At 35.7% G+C, this 20002-nt stretch overlaps 3 protein-coding genes across 3 annotated transcripts; 2 read left to right on the forward strand and 1 right to left on the reverse strand.

Annotated features, from left to right (window-relative positions):
- Positions 1 to 505: 505 nt before the first annotated feature.
- On the forward strand, positions 506 to 2740 carry LOC110749646 (large ribosomal subunit protein uL13w). The gene is made up of 4 exons (XM_021949799.2): positions 506 to 850; positions 1327 to 1443; positions 1547 to 1634; positions 2460 to 2740. Exons 1-4 carry the CDS (start codon positions 579 to 581, stop codon positions 2601 to 2603), a joined length of 621 nt encoding a protein of 206 aa, XP_021805491.1. The 5' UTR covers positions 506 to 578; the 3' UTR covers positions 2604 to 2740.
- A 3111-nt stretch (positions 2741 to 5851) lies between these two features.
- On the forward strand, positions 5852 to 8691 carry LOC110749637 (Pectin lyase-like superfamily protein). Its single transcript, XM_021949788.2, has 5 exons — positions 5852 to 6108; positions 6230 to 6389; positions 6624 to 6833; positions 7430 to 7677; positions 8336 to 8691. The coding sequence occupies exons 1-5, from the start codon at positions 5852 to 5854 to the stop codon at positions 8493 to 8495; spliced, it is 1035 nt and encodes a 344-aa protein (XP_021805480.2). The 3' UTR covers positions 8496 to 8691.
- Positions 8692 to 9572: 881 nt separating this feature from the next.
- Positions 9573 to 19344, reverse strand: LOC110749626 (NADH dehydrogenase ubiquinone complex I, assembly factor-like protein (DUF185)). Its single transcript, XM_088247501.1, has 14 exons — positions 19220 to 19344; positions 19065 to 19141; positions 18833 to 18944; positions 17549 to 17631; positions 16834 to 16899; positions 15698 to 15798; positions 14944 to 15062; positions 14793 to 14833; positions 14535 to 14623; positions 13618 to 13795; positions 13420 to 13536; positions 12557 to 12601; positions 10688 to 10816; positions 9573 to 10227 (listed from the first exon to the last, which is right to left on the reverse strand). The coding sequence occupies exons 1-14, from the start codon at positions 19278 to 19280 to the stop codon at positions 10093 to 10095; spliced, it is 1353 nt and encodes a 450-aa protein (XP_088103627.1). The 5' UTR covers positions 19281 to 19344; the 3' UTR covers positions 9573 to 10092.
- Between the last annotated feature and the right edge of the window lie 658 nt (positions 19345 to 20002).

Genomic DNA, 20002 nt, shown 5'->3' on the forward strand with positions numbered 1-20002 from the left:
AAGTCCAGGGCTCCATCTTTTCTTTCTCTTCGAACGCATTTGGTGGCTAGGGTTTCAGACAAAGCCGGTCCGACTCCGCCATCTTCTTCGTCTCGATGAGCACTTCCTCCTTCTGGTAACATTTTTTCTCATGGGGTATGTTAGAAGTATTCCGTTTATAAAAAATAAAAAAAAAAGTGTGGTATCCTAGCTACCTTCGGTATGGGCCTATTTCTAAAAGAATAACGTTAGCTCCTCACTTTGGACCTTGGCTTAGAGCGAGGCTTAGAGACATTTGTAATGGGCCCTATGGGCTAATTGTTTTGTTTTTCTTTAAACCCACGAAAGAAAATTAACCCTCCCAGCCCATATATTTTGTTTGGGCCTTTGACCTGGCATACCTGTGGGCTACGTGGCTACCATCTAAGCCCAGATGCCACACAACCCATCAATCCCCACCACATACAAAGCTACACCAGCCAGCAGCCAACCAAACCCTCATACGCCTTCTTTATAAACCACGGCATTCCAAAACCCTAACTCTTACGCACCCATTTCTCTCACTTCACAGCCGCTTAGGGTTAGAGAGCTTGAAAACAATGGTGTCTGGCTCAGGAATCTGCGCTAAGCGCGTCGTTGTGGACGCCCGCCACCACATGCTGGGTCGCCTGGCGTCGATACTCGCCAAAGAGCTTCTCAATGGGCAGAAGGTCGTGGTGGTTCGATGCGAGGAGATCTGCATCTCCGGTGGGCTCGTCAGGCAGAAGATGAAGTACATGAGGTTCTTGCGCAAGCGCATGAACACCAAGCCCTCTCATGGTCCCATTCACTTCCGTGCCCCAGCTAAGATCCTCTGGCGCACCATCCGTGGGTACGTCGTTTTTTCTCTCTCACTCTCTTTGTTTGCTGATTTCTAGATTTATGTACGTTTTCTTGAGTTTGAGCTAGGGTTTTCTGGGGCTGTTGGATTTTGTTTCATTTTCTTAGTAACCGAACAGAATGCCTGGTGCCCATTATTTAGTTTAATCTGTAAACTGGACGAGATTGATTCTATTAATTTGTGTTTTTTATTCTAATATGTTGATTGTCGGAATAGAATAGGAGTTGAAAAGTCTTGGACTTGTTTATTTTTCTGGTAAATTTGCTGATTTTGAAGAAAATGATCTCCGACTCATTATATGTTATAGACCTATTTTGTTATTTTATGTTTATTTTATTGATTCAATAGGTGATCTATGTTTTTAGTTGGAATGGTAGTTGCGTTTTCTGCTTTATTTCACTCAATAGGGGATTTCTTTGTATAAGTTATTTTACAGTAATTTTGTACTTGTGTCTTTGGTTTTGCAGAATGATTCCGCACAAGACCAAGCGTGGTGCCGCCGCACTTGCCCGTTTGAAGGCATACGAGGGTGTACCACCTCCTTATGATAAGATAAAGAGGATGGTCATTCCTGATGCTCTCAAGTGAGCTTTTCACACTAGCTTGTTGATTTTGATTTACTAGTTTTGTTATTTTTGTTTGGTTCTGTTTCCGTGAACTGAAAGGTTATTGTTTTTGGATTATCAGGGTCTTGAGGCTTCAAGCAGGACACAAGTACTGTTTGTTGGGCAAGCTTTCATCTGAGGTTGGATGGAATCACTATGAGACCATCAAGGTGAGAATCACATGCTTTTCTTGTTTGCTCTTACTGAGTTTTTTGTGTCCTTGTGTTTTAGTAAAGCATATTATTTTCTCTTTTTAGTTCAGAGTAGTACACTCATTTTATGGTTGTATTCAATTGGATCAAGTTGCATCGGATTTTAGTTTCCATAATGTGGTTGTTTACATTTATAGGGGTGTTCTCGCACTTAAATGCATATTGAATTTAGTGGTTGTGATGGCATGTTTTGAACAATGCTTCATCCAGCGTGTTGTAGTGGTGGAGTTGATTATTTTTATTTGCTAAAGCCGGTTGGATCCTTTTGTTTGCTTTCCTAATCAAGACTTATTTCTGTGTGTACCTACCTGGCTTTAAATGGTGTCTAACTCTGTATGTTAGCACATTAGTCTTTTACGGTAGATTGGGTATACGTTTGTATGTCAGTGTCTAGAACTTTTGGAGCTTGTATTAGTGCATCCCCTGTAAGTGCGTAAATGCCTGGAATTCTTCATAGTTTGGCACAAATGACTAACAGCTAAGTACGCCATTCCAGGTTAGGGTTATGTTCTTAAAAATCATCACATTAGTTTGCTTTGTACTTTTACCTAAAAGTACTTACACTCATTGGCTCGTTAACATTGAGTTACATCGACGGCAATTCATATGTGCCCTCGTGTCAATCAATTTACAACTTTGCTTACCGACATCTATATTTAATTTTGTTGTGCGTTTTGAGCTTGAGGCAGGTGGATTCTATTTGCTTCTTCTTGGAATGAGTTTGTTGCCATTGATTCATGTACTTACAAATAGTCACTAATGAATTTATCTGTGGCTGTGCAGGAGCTTGAGAACAAGAGGAAGGAGAGGGCCCAGCTTGCATATGAGAGGAAGAAACAGTTGAACAAGCTGAGGGTGAAGGCCGAAAAGGTTGCTGAGGAGAAACTAGGTCCTCAGCTAGAGATCATTGCTCCTATTAAATATTGATTAGTAGAGATTTGCCTTTTAAGATGAAAATGTTGTTGAGGATTGACTTAAGAATTAAATTTTGTTTTGTGTTTATTAAGATACTTGGTTGTTCCTTGTGATGGTTTTAAGTATTTTGGCAGTAGTTCTTTCTGATAGATAGTCGTACACTTGTATGCTGTTTGGTATTTACGAATTAGCTAAATCACTGTTTTCTCAATTCAGTTCGATTGCTTTTTCTAGATGATGAGTTCATTTTGAGGAATGATTCTACTCTATTTTTGCCCCTGACCCCTATCAGGTGAGAACCAAAATACCAAGAGGTTCTCTAGGAAGAACAAATTGCCCATAAGCGTAGCAAATTGATTAAGAGATGTGAAAAGCTAGAAAAAAAGAAAGGGTGGCAATAGCGCCACTCCAAAGCCGAGTTAGATTGGCCAAGGCTTTTGGTGTGCTCCATAGTACCCCCTAACTTTGGAAAAAGAAAATAAAAAGAAATAGCGCCACTCCAAATGAGTTCTATGTTGATTGTGCCGACTCTCATTAGTTGATAGCTTTAAAATGCAATAGTTCATTCCTCAAATGTAAAAAATAAAAATAAAACCCCATGTTTGGTCCGCAAGAACAAAAAAATGGAGAATTAGGAGAGACAAATAAAGTAATACTCTCCTTGAACAAGTGGGCATATGTATGGTTAATTTTATGAATAAAAGCTACAAATATGAATGAAAAATTTGATGCATATATAAGATTGTTCTAATAATATCAATCTTTCGTAATAAGTCATCCATAATCTATAGGGATTTTTCTTTTCGATTGATGGGGGAGAGCAAATTAAATTTAGAACATCTTCCAACATTGGTAAGAGAAGTAATACTAAATTAAGAGCTAATGGTTTCTTGATCTTTGAAAAAGAGATTCAAATTTCAGACCTCTTCCAATATTATGGACAAGAAATACCACTAAATTAATAAGCTGATGGCTCTCTAAAATCCCTTAGTTAAAAGATTAAAATAAAAGAACACTAATTTTATTAGATCAAAGCTTACCAAGGAAGTGAGTATGAGACATGTCATTACTGGTTCTCTCTCTCTCCGGCCCTTGTAATAAATCGAACATGGAGGACTCTCTTGTCTTATATGAAACACTCTTCTACATGGAATCTAGCCATTAGGAAGGTTGAGAAGATCATCTAATGATGACAAAAGGTTGTTAGTTAGTAATTAATTTATATATTAGTGTGTTTATGTGTACGGTCTCTTTCTGCCCTACCAAAATCACCAAAGGTTGAAGGAATTAAGAGATTAGAAGCAGAAGCTTGTAATGAGAGAGAGAACGACATTCGGTTGTCATCACAAGTCCACTGAAACCAATAATAAGCAAACCATATTTCAGGAAAATCGAAAAGATTAATTGATTGATTAGTCTTAAAATCAATTAACAGGACAATAATCTCTCTCTCTATAAACATTGTTGTGGTTGTTTGGGAAACTTTGGTTTAACCCCTAATTACTAGAGCATAAAATTAGTACGGACACATCTGATTTCTTGGGTTTTCCTAGACAAATATATAACAACACCCAAGTGGAGCAGGCGGTGCTAATGAATTAAAGCTTTGAGAAGGTCTCTTCACAAATAAATGATTTATTAATACCTAAGGACACACTATTTAGGACATGTGTTTGGAGGCCTAAATATGTGAAGGGCAACGGTTGACAATTATTTGAGTCATCTTTTGTGGATAAATAACAGAATGTGGTTTACCAAAAACAATAATATTTTATCTGATTTAGAAAAAGTCAAACACAAATTTTAGATAGGGAAGTAACTGCAGTGCTCAATTTTAAACAACACTAGTATTTTAAACAACACTAGGTAACGTTCACATTCTATAATTACAAGGTCATCAAAAGTTGGCCTTCATTTCATGGCCACAAACAAAGGCGGCATTTAATTATTCTCCCGTTTGTGATTGTTTGTAAATTTCTTCAGAACCTAACTTTGATAGTGCGGTTTCCTCGTCATTCTTCCTCTCTAATTATTTTGACTGCTTCAGGAAGAAACTTTCCCAAATTGGACTCTGGCCAAATTCCTTCACATGTTTTTGCTTAACAAATGTCTTGTGCTCAATTAGCGGCAAATTGATTTCACCCTAAGTTTTCATGCCCACAATGACTTTTTTAGTACTAAAAAATTGCCTTTGAATGTGCAAGAGAAAAGGATGAACAAAGAAAATATAAAATAAAACCTACTCAATCTCTAATTTGATAATTAATTTCTAAAGGTTTTAAGCAATTAAGTCTTTCATTAATTATTTTTTCTCTCGCATGTATACGGGTCTTAACATATTTTTGAAGGTTATTGACGATGATTTTTTTGAATTAGGGGTAGAGAATAAAATCAAGTTGAGCAATTTAAGGGAACACAATATGCTATGGTTAGAAGGCTAGCTACTAAAATCTGTGTCAATTATATATATATATATATATACTATTTTTTATATGAATTTGGTGACATACATTTTATTTTTCCCAATCCAAAAAAGCTTCCCATAATCAGCACCTTGTGGTGAGGTTCAGACGAGGGTTGATCACACTGAACATATTTGGAATCAATTGAATCTCGAAAATCATGAAATAATTTTCCTTTTCCCTCCTGAATGTCTGTAAATTCTAATTGTCTTTCTGTATATAGCCAAGTTTAGTTTTCAATTTCTTCTCAATTTTGTAGATTTTTCTGATTATTTTACATTTTGTAATATTTGTTTTCACAGTTTTTCCTTTTTTTGTCGATCTACTCTATCTTCTCATTTTTGCAACAAGAGCTGTTCCTACTTCCATACACTTAACTTGTCAACTGCACCTACATTTTTTTTTCCTTTTAAATTATTTTTAGAGGGTTGGAAAAGAAAAATATATAGGAAAGGAAATAAATCAAAGCTCAAAATTGAAAAAATACAAATAAAGAAAACAACAAAAAATAAAAAATTGATACCCCTTTCTAAAAATTCAATGAGTTTATTATTACTAGACATTCTTTTAGGCAGACCTTTGACTTTCCCAATTTCCCTCCAAATCCCAGAGTCTCATTGGCATGCTTTAAATACATACACAGACACACACACAGAACAGCAATGAATTAAATTAAAAATAAAATTATTTCTGTGCTTCTCCCCTCCTCTCTTCTTCTCCAATCCCCATACCTTGTAGTAAAGCAAAGCTTCATACTCTCTCTCTCTCTCTCTGCAATAATTTTCTTTAGGCTCAAAGATGTCATCATTTCTTCATCTTGATGCTCATTATTATTATTCATGTGTAGCTCTAATCTTACTAGGCCTTGGATTATTAGGGCAAACCAATGCCCAAATGTATAGAGTTGATAGCAATAATAAGAAGCTGGCTTATTACACCATCACTGTTGATCAATCTGGCCATGGCAATTTCACCTCCATTCAATCAGCCATTGATGCTGTTCCTATAAACAACAGGAACTGGGTTTCTATCAAGATCAAGGCAGGCACCTATAAGTAAGCTTAATCTTTGTGTTGTGATTATATAAATCATGAATCTATTTAATTTCTTATGGGAAAATGAATTATTAATACTTGTTTTTGTGTTTTTTTTCCCTTTTCTGTGTGAATATTGCAGGGAAAAGGTGATCATCCCCGTTGACAAGCCATACATAATTCTCAAAGGAGAAAATAGGCATAAAACACTGATTGTTTGGGATGATCACGACTCAGTTGCACAAAGCCCTACTTTTGCCTCTTATGCCGACAGTATCATTGTCAAATCCATCAGCTTTGTGGTAATTGCAATAATCATTATTAACTTTTGGTTCAAACATAGCATACGTGTTACACTAGTTGATCAGGACAGTGCCACCCCCCTTCCACCCAAGTTTGAATTCTTCTTTCCGTAGATTAGAGTAATTTAGACTATTGTTTGTGTTTAAATGAAAAAAACTTTTCGTTCAAATACTCTTCAATTTCTTCAATTTATTAATATTGTATACTTCTTTTAATTTATGAATGTTATGCAGAATTCATACAACAACCCTGTGAATAACAAAAATCCAAGAGTGCCAGCAGTGGCGGCAATGATTTACGGGGACAAATCTTCATTCTATCGATGTGGTTTCTTTGGTTTGCAAGACACTTTGTGGGATGGTCAAGGACGGCACTACTATCACCTTTGCACCATCCAGGGTGCCGTTGATTTTATCTTCGGCAGTGCCCAGTCCATTTTTCAGGTTCATTCTTTTTTCCATTTCATCTTCAATTTCTTTACATATTACTTAATCCATCAATCAACCTCTAGGTCATGACTAGTTGGTCTAGCGGCACTGTGTCTCTCTATTTTATTAGAGGATTCGTCATGAGTTCAAATCTTATGAATGACATTTGTTGATTAAAAAACTTGAAGTTATCTAAATAACAATATGAAAATTACTAGTATCAATGACCACGGTCACGGAAACCACCCCATGGAAACCACCTATAAAGACAGATGATCCGTGAGCAGTGTAGGTTTTTTTTGGTAGTGGTGGAAAGAAATTGGGTTGTGTAGCATCTTCTTTTGAAAATTTATATTGACAGTGATTGGTTGTTATCGGGTACCAATTTATAATACAGTTTACATTGTTGATATTTTGTTGATATACATTACAAATTCTCAAACAAATATCAAGGCCACAGTATTAGGTACTGTAAATTGGTATCCGGTACCAAACACATTTTTACCCTTATTATGTTTTTGCAAAACAAAATGCAAGCAAATTTGGTACGAATATATACCATAAGAAGGAATGATGATGTTTTAATTTTTTTGCCATATATATACTTGCAGAAATGTTCGATTCAAGTTCTTGGGGGAGCTCTGGATCCTGGGTCGGCTGGTTACATCACAGCACAGGGAAGAGACAATCCAAATGAAGCAAGTGGGTTTGTGTTCAAGGATTGCAAGGTGTCTGGAACAGGTTCCACCTACTTGGGCAGGGCATGGAGAGGTTACTCTAGAGTCATTTTCTACAACTCTAATTTTTCGAAAATTGTTGTGCCTCAAGGCTGGGATGCTTGGCATTTCCAAGGCAATGAGTAAGATCTCTCACTCTTAATATAATTAACACACTAATATTAATTAAACTTAATAGTGCACCAACCCTTTTTTCCTTTTCAAAAATACCATCCTTAGGTGTTACCAATTTCCCATATCCACAACAATTTCGTTTTCCTTTTCATTTTGGCTAGTTTTCTAACTTTTAGTCACCAAATAATATGACAACTAAAATATAATACTAGACCACCATTTCAAGAGTTACCTAACTTTTTCTTGAATTTTAGTCCGTCAATAATGTGATAGGTGTTACCAATTTCCCATATCCACAATGATTTCCTTTTCCTTGTCATTTTGGCTATTTTTCCAACTTTTAGTCGCCAAATACTATGACAACTAAGAATATAATCCTTTCCCTTTTCTAATTCACAATCATTTCAAGAGTTACCAAACTTTTTCTCAAATTTTAGTTCGTTAATGATGTGACAGAGATTAAATGGGTGTTCGATTTCTTAGAAATAAATAAGGTGTAAAGTGAGTACAAAAATGAAGAAATCAAACGCTTTGTTGGGCGTGTATGGCATTTAACAAAGTTTGTAGAGAGAAATTGACATAACATTTATGTTTCCGTTTTATGGAATTCATAAGTAACACTTGATTTGGACCCTAAATGAAAATAAATGTTGTGATATAACGCAGGCACCAATTAACGTATGCAGAGCATGGTTGCTATGGGCCAGGAGCTGACACTTTAAAGCGTGTGGAATGGGAAAAGAAGCTTAATGCTGATACGGTGCGGGAGTTGACTAGCTTGAATTTTATTGATACTGATGGATGGCTCAATGACCAGCCTTTCTAAACATTTTTTTAATTTTATTTAACTTCCCATTCATTTCAAGCAGTTGTTCTGCAAATCTTTTATTACTTTTTCACTTCCCCATTACATTACTTTTGCAAGATATTAACTCATGATTTTGTAACGTCCAAAGAATTTTCACTTTACCCAATTTGGAAGTGATTTGTTTAATATGATTACGGAAATATAAGTTTCACTCGCCTTTTTCATATTGAACTTGAACAAATATGTTTGATAAGTACTTAACATGGGTGCCACGTCTATTTCTCAGCCATTGATGCAAGTGAAATGCACAGTGCATTAGATTGAATGTATGTGAAATTCATTTGTTTTCTTTATATCATTTTCATTCAAATCTTGGCATACATTATTGCAATAGTCTAAACACACAATTTCACCTCTTAATGTCAGTAAATTCATAAATTTGGAATCTTTACGTCAAATTGGCACGTAGTTTAACACATTTAATCATGTCAAGTGATTTCACACTAACCCAATCTGTTTAGTAACTTTGCCGCATTTGGATCTAGCCACATATACTGTAAACTAGAAATTTAAGAGCTTAAGTGGTTAAGAGTAACTATCCTTGCACCCGAGGTCCTATGTTCAAATCCTCATTTCCCCAATATCTCGTCTCAAAACAAAACAAAAAAAGGAAGAAGGAAATTTAAGATGACTTGCTCATGTTACAAGCCAAACCTATCACTCATATATTTTCAAAACAAATAGTCTTATATACTAATAAAAATTCCGTTAGAAAAGTTAAAAAGAAAATATTTCTGTAATTCTCGAAGGATTCATGCAATAATAGCCATACAATATTACGAAATTAAAACGTAAATAAATAGTCGAGAGAAGATACCACTGTGGTGGCCTCCCCCATTCCCCTGCTTGACACCCAGGTTCGAAACCCCAAGGGGTTTCTTTCCTCCCAATATAACCAAAAAAAAAAACGTAAATAAATAGTTGGTCTTTTCCTTCATATAATGCTGATGTTTTGACAGCAGTCTGTCAACCAATAATAGAACAAATGTGGTAACTTTGGAGTAATAAGTTATTTCATAATCTGAAAGCTGACAATTTTGGATTGATTCTACTAACAAGTTATTTTTCATAAGCTGTTTAAAACTTCAAATGCATGGTGAGACATAACCATATGAGCTCTTCCTCTCAGAACTGAAACAATTTATAAAATGAATAGACAGGAAAAGAAAAGTAAAAACAAGACAAAACTGGGAAGTGAATGGTTCAGCTTTCATGGCAACCTCTTTTTCGCTGGGTCCTAATCTTTGAATTTCTTCTGATCTTGAGCATTCATAGCAAAGCCACGTTGCATTTCATCCATCTTCAAGAGTTAGCAATATCATCGTTTTACCCAATGTTCCCAAACATATATGTATCTCTATTATGAGCATTACAGACAGCCATTCAACTTTATTGTCTGATACAGCATCAAATCTGAGTTCATGCTTGTAAGAAAGGAACTGCTGGTTCACTAGCCATACTGCTCAGAAGCCCACAAATCACTTCAACAACAATACCAACTCCAGATATTCGGAGCCATATGCTTTCTTGGAAATAAAATCGCTGCCAGTACCATCTATACAGTATTATGTGTTGGAACACTTAGATAAAATTTCGTATTCTTGAAATCGTCCAAAAGTGGATTGTATCCGTCCTTGGTTCTTGTCTTCGAGGGCAAGCCAAACTCGTCCATGAATGACGACGTATCAAGCTACATCATTATATAAATTTGATTAAGAAAAATAGTGTGATTGTTGAGGTTTATGTGGGCAGAGAACTGCTCTCCTGGGCAACAGTTTTTAAGGCCCCCAGAGGAACTATAAATCCAGCAGTAGGATTCATAGCACAATCCCTCAGAAGTAGTTATCCTTTTCCTGTACTTTCTCTTTATCTTTATTCTTTTTCATACATGATTAGGGAAGTTTGGACCTAAGGTCTACCCACTGTCCACCTCATCCACCTAAAACCCCTGCCAAGATTTAGGCAAACACATGCACTTTCTCCACATTGAACATGGATATGTGAAGGGCAACTTGATTGCCCTGATATCTAAATCATATATTTTTAAAGCAAGCTACCTAGGACCAGATGAATTTGTGTCCGCGTGAATTGTAATTTATCTTATAGCTTCCAGAAACAAAAACGCTACATGACAATAGAATTGAACTCACTGTAATTGTTCGCCTCTTCTTCCCTTCCTTGGACAACATATCTTTCTGCAGTTTCAGCCATCCAGAACAGTAATGGTCAATACGTTCCAAAAGCCAAAATTCAGTGGGGAAAAATATGTCAGCATCCCCCTGAAAACAAACCAAAATCATAAACTTTAGTTTCATAAAAAGCTGGTCACCTTTAAAAGTTAGCAGTACTAGTAGTAATGATTATAACTATTATAACAACAACAACAAACCAAAATCATAAACTTTAGTTTCATAAAAAGCTGGTCACCTTCAAAACTTAGCAGTACTAGTAGTAATGATAGTAATAATAATTATAACTATTATGACAACAACAACAAACCAAAATCATAAACTTTAGTTTCATAAAAGGCTGCTCACCTTTAAAACTTAGCAGTACTAGTAGTAATGATAGTAATAATAATTATAACTACAACGAAGAACAACAATAATAATAATAATAACTTTGAAAGACAGTACACAGTGACCTTGAAAACAGAAGAAAGTTGACCATACAGAGAGTTTATCACTAAGCAGTGACTACATAAACATTGCACTTAAGTAGGTTATTCAGAACTATAGCAATCAGCAGAATTTTTTACAATACAACTTGATGGTGGTTATAACAAACAATGGAATTTTAAAAAACCCAAGCTCTCTCACAGGCTAATGATCATTCTACAGTAATATCCCCCATCAAAACTGTCGTTTCTTTCTTCTCCCCTCAGGAAGAGGGTTTACATTGTCAGGTTTGCACGGTTGAGCAATCTGGATATCAGGTAGCAATAGAAATGATTGCACAATGCTTCAAACCACATGCTACAGAAATGATGACCTAATGCCTTGACCAATTTTTGTTCAGGATCCAGCCTAATGCCATAAAAATTGCTATGGCAGACATAAAAAAGAGAAGTTAATTCTGTGAAGGAAGTAAGTTTAGAAACCAAAAAGCTCTTAGGATTTTGATTCTAGCAGTCATAGCATTAAGGGCCCAGGGGGGTTATTAGGAATATCACTACAAAGATTCAGCCTTACTTTCAAAATACTAAACAATCAGAGGATTTTCAAGGTCCACCACTAAATGTCATACATCCTTAAGTCTACAGGTTTTAAGCAAAATGGAACGAGAATTACGTAATCAAGTTCAACTACTCATTGACCCAACCTCTAACCATATGTGCTGTGAAAAACAAGGGGAAACAAACTAGGGGACAAAAAAACCAAGCCTTGGATCTAATAGCAAAGCAAGTCAAGCTTTCAATTCTTAATATATATACATACATAGAGCTTCCATTGAGGGATCCCTCAAATATTTGAGGGACATCCTTGTAGGGCCCACTCCGCATTGTATTTCACTAATCCAAACTGTCTATTTTTTAGATAATCATTCAAAGATCGTCTCTACAAAAAATCACTTGAATCCGATATCATTTGACCACTCAATTGAGTTATTGAAATTTTAGTACTTTTTTGAAGCACCGTGTTCATTGATTTTGTAGGACACAATTGGATGTCGAAACAGTTTCCAATTTGTCTAACTTTTTGCAAGGATGATCTATGAATGTAGACTTGAAAAATAGATGGTTTGGATCGTTGAAAAAAAATTCATAGGGGACCCCAAAGGGTGTCCCTGGGATCCCTCAAAAAATTCATATATATATATATATATATATATATATATATATCTGTACAAGTGCTACTACTAGATACATCCATACAACATTCCTAGCCACATTGCCATACTTCTAGTGATGTATCTAATTGCAGAAAAATCAGCACAAAACAGAAGCAGTATATCTGAGGCCATTTATGGAAATTTGCACAACCATGACATATTAAAATGAAATAAAAACAATAGCGTACCCTTGCATCTAGATAACTGTTATAATCTGAGCTGCTGCCATCTTTCTGCAGATAGAAAGGATCAAACCAGGATTACCAAATTGTTACTAAATGCATTTGAAATGCTGTCGTTTACCAGATTTAAACTAGCATATACAATAAGAGAAACACGGAAATAGGAATTTTCAACCAGAGCAGCGCCATGGCCACCCCCAAAATACTAAGCCCTCCCACCGTATGTGTGTGTGTGTGCGCTAATTACAAGTTTATCCTCCTACAATTTCCTCAAATGACATGGTTAACATTATAGTTAAAAAATAAAAAAAATAAAAAAAGAGGAGAACATGAAAACTAGGGCTGCTACAGTTTGGGAGGGTTGGGAAAAGCAGGTGGGTGGGTGGGCATTTCACACAATCCTGGAATTGAAAGAAAACGGCCTCTGCATGAATCCTAACATCTTTCTAGATAATTTAGCTCATCAGGTTCCTAGGTGACTACATGCTGTGTTTTATGCTCCTATTATGATCTGTTTATTTATATTTCTTTTACTAGGAATTTTGTGTCAATCATACCATTACAAATGCAGTAGTTGGAATTTTGAAATGATCATGAATGTTTTACTGTAGCCTAAAAGAATTACAGTAGAATTGATAGTTTTAAGGATGACAGGGAATTTCAAGAGTGACCTTCCCTGTTCCTTTGTAGAGCTGGGGAGTGTGGACCTAAAATTAGGTGAGTGTTGCACCAAAGAGGCACACAAATATAAATACTCAAAGTATTTATTTCCAATCACAAAGGGAAAACTGGATGCACCCATATAATATAGAATGTTCTGTGAAAGTGTCAAACAACATAATAATAATGATAATACTCAGTCTTTATACCTTGGTTGAAACCAATGGAGCTCTTTCACCAAGTATTCTTACATCAGGTAGGTAACTAAAGTCTGAAGCGATTAAAGACATCTTTGGTAGCACCTCATGCAAAACTTCAAGCAGTTTCTGGATGTTCAAAGACAACATTATTGCTCGAATTTGTTAGAAAATAAAATAAATAAAATGAATTACCAAACAATTCCTCACCAAGCAACCAGTTGGCAGCCAACATCTTTGAGGCTTTGGAAAGACTTTAGACCAAACGCTTTTTGCTTTTAGTATTGCACTGCTTTGAAAATCATGTTTTTTGTCCAAATCGATGATCTCAACACATCGTTTAATTAGTGAGTCTTGCAATGGCTTATACAATTCAGACAGTGTTTCCCTATTAGCAAAAACCTTAATCAGTAAAACTGAAATCATGTTCCAACAGTGAACAGTTCAATGAACGAAATGATGGAGTAGAAATGTATTTCAGGTGCTATATATGCTGATTTCAAAATAAACTTGAGCAAAAGTATTTTATGCCACCTCAAATCCGATATTTGCATGTTATCACATACCACATCGGGAGCATCCTGTTTAACTCATTAGTCATAGTTGTAAAGATATTGACTTACTTGAGTTGGAAACACTTTCTTTTTTAAAACAAGCAAATAAATTATCACAAGCGACTTCAACCTCCAGTTATACAAGAATAAGTAAACATAATAACCAATATGAAAAATCAGCAAATGCTGTCATACCCCACAATTTTCCAAAGATAACAGATGAGACACAATGATGGTATTGGAGAATGAAAGATGTCAGTCCCCAAGGTAAAATAAAACTGTAACAGAATATAAATCTTGACCCAATGACCCTCCATATGTTTTCTGTCTACAGTAACTCTACCATCCACAGCCGGGAAAAAGAAAACTTCAAATTTTCAGGGGTTTAGCCCAACAATAATACAGATATTGATGTATGCTCCATTGACAATAACTAGAAAAATAGTTTCAGGCTGAACAATCACTTTAACAAAGAGTGATCTTGAAAAAACAAATTTGTACTCAATTGGTGCGTTAACTTTTAGATAGAAATACAGCCAGACTTTATGGACACTGCCGCAAGATGTTGCTTACCTATCCTGTAGCTTCTCTACCCATACTTCCATCCATGGGGAAACTTGATTTTCTGAGTAGATAAGATCATGCGGAAGATTATCAAGTACCTGTAAATATGAAGATACAAATTTGACAGTGTTGGACCACAAATTGATTGGCTGAAACTCATTTAGAAAAACTAGAGAAACTTCCACGTAAGAATCTTTATCGTCCACTATTCTAATAGTACAATAAGTGAGCACAGGCACAATAGAGTCAATATAGGACAAAACATACCTCAAGCATTATTACCCAACATGGTTGTTGCTCCACATCTCCTATCAAATAATAAAATATATATGAAATTAGACACACAAAACAGCTGCACTCTGAAAGTTCCGTACAAGACAAACTAAATGAAATATCTGAAAAGTCACAGACACCATACCCCATCCACTCCGGTCAGTAGCATCACGACATTCTACTCGAAACTTTGATAAGTGACTATGGACTTCTCCAACAGTTTCTCTTTGTATCTCAGCCAGCGAGGGACTGACTTCAACTGAGCTACAGTTTTACATGATTATGGTCAGCAAATATACAGACACGCATCAATTAGGATTGAAAAACTAACTCAACCAGTACCACTATTATATTGGCAAAAATACTCAACACCAGAATATAAAAAATTTATGTTTCCAATTATTTCAGGTATTGATAATAAAATTTTGTAATGTTGAATACAAGTATTTAGTTAAAGCATCTGCACTATATTTAGGCATTTAATTGGCATGGCAAATGTAAACAAATGAGATGGTGGCAAAAGGAGTAGAAAAAAGAGAATTGACGGGAAGAGAAATGTTATGTTGTTTCATGGGTTTGTTGCGAAATAGACAATTATATTGCTCTTAATGTCAATGGTGAAGTTATCTTTCTAACTCTTTGCTTAGATTCCATCAAAATGCTCAAGGGCATTAAGGGTCAGAAAAATAATGCTTCAATCACTTTTGACCATTTCTCCTCACTCCAGTAACAGATCAAAATTGCAGGCATGATATAATGTCATATGGATGGCCCAAATAAGGCACATCAAGTAAAACAAAGCTGTTGACAAATAGTTTGATGAGGTTCTATGAGGGTCGCAGACATTAGGAATATGGAATACTTATTCATGTTACATGGAGGTATAGTCAAGGACATACATGTAAGTCATATTGTTGTAAACTCTTGGCGGTGCATTCAGCATGATGTAATCCATAATTCCCTTTGCACAAGTTCCTGATCCACCACCAATTTCATATATCTGAGTGCACATTATAAAATGACAGATTAAATTGTAGCCTACTTGTATTAAACAAGTGGATGAGGAACATTTAAGGGCATGATTAATGTATTACCAAAATAAGAGTAACATAAATGAAAAAAGATCAAAGATCTGGCGCCTAGAAACATAAACAAAGAATTTTAAATTGTGTAAGTTGCAAGCAAACTACCATGTCCTGCCTACAATGCTAGATTGAAAAACAGAAGCATTCACGGGACTTCATCTTGTAATCTAGAAACCAAAGTATTTAGGGAGATTACACATAGTGACAGAATCCTGTCTTTGATTGAAATTACTCACTCCAGCCTGATTATATATAAACCATTAATTTGCATCACTTTACAAGAAAATCAATAAACTCGAGGAAAAAATCTCGCAACTTATCACATCCAGCCAAACAGAAAATCATCACTAGTCCTCTATGACTGTAGTAAAAGATTGACTAGGCAGCATTGAGGATACAACCTCACTTAGCTTCTTTTTTCATCTGAGGCATCATCAATCATTTGTAGTACTCGGTCACTAATGGTTTTCAAGTTGAATGGCCCAGTTTAAAGACTATAGACTCTTGGGAAAACAAAGCAATTATAGATTTTACAAGGACAAATCAGAAACAGAACTACATTCTTTCAGTTTCAAGAACAAAAGGGAAAGGAAGTACACTTAATCAAGATACTACAGACATTACTTAAAGCTCTAGAACATTATGCTTTTATTCATTGTTAGTCCAAACTTTTCTTTGGTGAAAGAAAAAACTGGACTCTCAATAAAAGCATCCAAAAAATTTACTATAATTTTTAGATTTTATTTTTTGCCATATAAAACAAATGTGTGCATGCAACAATTAATAATCAGAATATGGTATTATCATATAAAAAATGAGATATGGAAATTTGATAAAATTATCAAATGTGCCCTAGACATTTACTAGAAGCAATATGCATTCAATCCGACAACATAAGCAAAATCTCAGTGATATGTCCACTGCCTGATCATTAAAAAGAGGAAGCTTACCTTTAGGGGAACTGAAAAGTTAGCAGTACGCATTATGGCTTCAGCAATCCCGTGCGCATACCAAGGCTATAAAGAAAGTGAAACTTTTGAAATCGCAAAGACATGCATTTGATGAAATAAGAAAAATGCCAATCTAAGTGGAGTTTGGGTTGGAAGATACAAAGAACCATTAAATATTACTTTTTTTTGTGGTTACCACTGTAATGTACATCAAAATGAAATAAATGCTGCTCATGCATTATGTAAAAACATGGAATACTATGACACAACATGTATACGCTGCTTCTTAAGTTGTCAAATGATACAAAGGTCACACCTTGTATATGAAGATATTAACTGTATATCAGGTTGCCTTCTGTTTAAAACTGGTAATCTTGTTTCTATTAGAATCATGTGTGGATTCAAAAATATACTTATATGTAAAGCATTATCCTAAAAGAAAAATGCAATACATCATTTCACCTCAAAATCATGTATCATTATTGTGTCCTGCCTATGTGCCAGCCACCTGGTGTTTGTTTGGTTTCCCTTCCTTTTTTTCCTTTTTCCTTTATATCTTTTGTATGCATGTTCATGTTTTAATTTTGTGCAGAAGGTGAAGCCTTTGAACTATGAATTCCCTATGGAAATTAGAATTTAAGTTTCTTAATGCAGAAAGCAGACAGACGAGAGAGAGAGAGAGAGAGAGAGAGAGAGAGAGAGAGAGAGAGATTACCTTAAAAATTTCCACAGGAGTAAACCATGATACCTCACTTTCTTTGTAAATTTTATCCAAGTATTTCATATAACCTTTCCTACCTATAATATGCGAAAATTTCAGTATATATGCCCTTCCACAAATCTCCAGCTACTACAACAGATGGTTACTTTAAATTGAATCGGCTCATAAGAAATTGGTTCTAATTCTCCAAAGAAATGCTTTATATTATTTGCAAACACATGTTATTTATGATAACATCATTCAAAAGTGCCAATAATGCAATTTTGTTCATTTCAGAAACTGGGACAAATAAAAGACTATTGATGGGAAAACTAATTAATGTACGTATCATTTCAGCTACAATTTTAGACAAACTATTTACAAAGTTTAGTCAAACAGGTTAAACAGGAAAGTAATGTAATTTTTACTAATCTTCACTTTCTATGTATTTTATTGCAAGTCATACTTGGGCAAAGGATATTACTTGCCAGCCTTTTCAGCCAGTCTAGATTAGCAGATATGTCAAATACTAAAGAACACATTGATTAACTATTTAGAAACCAAGAAAACTAAACAAAGCTCTAAACCTAAGTGCTTGAGGATTGCCACACAAACCTTTTTTGAGGCTTGTGACTCGATCAAGGACTCAATACTAGGCAAAACACAGGCAACCATGATTTTTGCACCACCCACATCAAATTAGTATTTCTACCTTTTGTTTTCATAGCACCTTCTCATGGCACCTTCAAAATCCAAATAAAAATCACCTAACAAGCTCATAAATATAACTATGTGGAATGTGAATTTCCTCATGCTGTCCTTTGTGCTATTACAAGCTTGAAATTTTAGCTTTCGTTGTACTTCCACTCGTCCATCTCTACATACTCAATTCAAATACACTTTTTTTTTCAAACATGTCACAACTTACAATACACTGATGTTTTAAGGGTTTAGGGTTGATGTTGTAACGTGTAGCATAAACATCATAATAGCCCTACGAAATTTGAGTAACTAGCTGGTTAGAAATCCCAAAACCATGTTTCCTGTTTAACCCACTCCACTCTATTTCAAGAAAGCAGAACCCTTTAGGACTTGAGAAAGAGAGCTTATAGTCACATTTTTTCAGTAATATCGCTGTATGTTCCTTCCCATTATCATTCTTCCAACAAAGTTCATGCATAATCACATAAATGAATCAAACCACTTAAAACTTATACTAAATTCATTAAAAAATAATAGTTAACAGCTTGAAATATCTGAATTATGACATGCGACTAATAAAAAATTTAAGCTAGATACCTTCAAGCTGATTGAACTTAATTGCTCTGGGAAGCACTCCAACCGATTTCGATCTTTGAGAGAAATACCCATGTTTCGGATCGTATAATGCAGAATGAATGAAATCACGAACCTGCCCAATTGAAGTTATTAGGTTTTTTATTTATCCCAGCAGAGCAGACCCATTCTCTTGAATTGCATAAAGTAATGAGTAGAAATTGAAAATGACACAGAATGTGTGTTAATTCCTTACAAGAATCGGCTTGTCACCGACAATGTGTGTGGAGAAAAGGGATCCAAATGGAGCTGCCCAGAGTTCACATGGATTCACTGTACAGACATTCATTTTATTGTAACTTAGAGAGAAAGAAGGTACAGTCGCATAGTGGAGAGAGAGAAAGAGAGTACCTTTGGGCTTGTGGAAGAGCAAAGGCAGATTTTTGGGACGAAGGGCACGACACAGCATCATAACCAGGTGATGGTTTTTGTGGGAAATCCGCTTAAACCCTTAACCCGTCTACAGCCAAAATGGTGGATCAATGTCACGTGATGTTTTTAGTGGAAAGCTGCTTAAACCCGAACCGGATAGTATAGCCGCGTGGCTATACTATTTTTTTATCATAAAAAAAGTCGTATAGCCGGGCGGCTATACTATTTATTAAAAAACCAAAAGGGTTATTCGCAGCAATGGTCCCTCAACTATACCCGTAGTTACACTTTGGTCCATCAATTCAATTATTAGTTGCGGGGGTCACTCAACTCTGTGTTCCGTTGCACCAGTAGTCCTTCCGTCAAGTCTATTAGTTTTTTCCGTTTAAAATGATGACGTGGCAAGCATCTGTGAGAATCTCATAGATTCGTGAGGGGCAAATCTGACTTTTCAGTTAGCCTTCTTCACCTTAGCAGCCTCCAACCCTGCCATCGTAACCTCCAATCTCCCCCACCTTAGCCGCCTCCAAGCCTTCAGACCCAGCTCAGTCGTTCAAGGGCTGGTCTGCAGTTTTCGTGTTGTGCTCATTCTGCAGTTTTCAATTTGGGGGTTTGTTTCACTCCCGACACCTGACAAATTCTCCACTGTCAGATTCCATCTCAACAAGCACAGATCCAAACCCATTGGTGTAGAACAATGGCGAAACCCACAAAGCTCAACTCCATCGTCGACCTCCAGATGCAATCTTAACAGCCAAGCCA

This window comes from Prunus avium, chromosome 1 (genome assembly GCF_965620075.1).
Source record: "Prunus avium chromosome 1, drPruAviu1.hap1.1, whole genome shotgun sequence".
Taxonomy (NCBI): Eukaryota; Viridiplantae; Streptophyta; class Magnoliopsida; order Rosales; family Rosaceae; genus Prunus; species Prunus avium.

Bases quoted from the DNA above. Each gene is read 5' to 3' on its own strand.
- LOC110749637 (XM_021949788.2), top strand. From the start codon at position 5,852: ATGTCATCATTTCTTCATCTTGATGCTCATTATTATTATTCATGTGTA. The intron at 6,109-6,229 runs GTAAGCTTAATC...TGAATATTGCAG, and splicing joins ATCAAGGCAGGCACCTATAA to GGAAAAGGTGATCATCCCCG. The intron at 6,834-7,429 runs GTTCATTCTTTT...ATATACTTGCAG, and splicing joins GTGCCCAGTCCATTTTTCAG to AAATGTTCGATTCAAGTTCT.
- LOC110749626 (XM_088247501.1), bottom strand. From the start codon at position 19,280: ATGATGCTGTGTCGTGCCCTTCGTCCCAAAAATCTGCCTTTGCTCTTC. The intron at 10,817-12,556 runs GTACGCTATTGT...GTTTGTTTTCAG, and splicing joins ACAGTTATCTAGATGCAAGG to GGGGATGCTGACATATTTTT. The intron at 10,228-10,687 runs GTGAGTTCAATT...ATAATGATGTAG, and splicing joins AGAAGAGGCGAACAATTACA to CTTGATACGTCGTCATTCAT.
- LOC110749646 (XM_021949799.2), top strand. From the start codon at position 579: ATGGTGTCTGGCTCAGGAATCTGCGCTAAGCGCGTCGTTGTGGACGCC. The intron at 851-1,326 runs GTACGTCGTTTT...TTGGTTTTGCAG, and splicing joins CTCTGGCGCACCATCCGTGG to AATGATTCCGCACAAGACCA. The intron at 1,635-2,459 runs GTGAGAATCACA...GTGGCTGTGCAG, and splicing joins ATCACTATGAGACCATCAAG to GAGCTTGAGAACAAGAGGAA.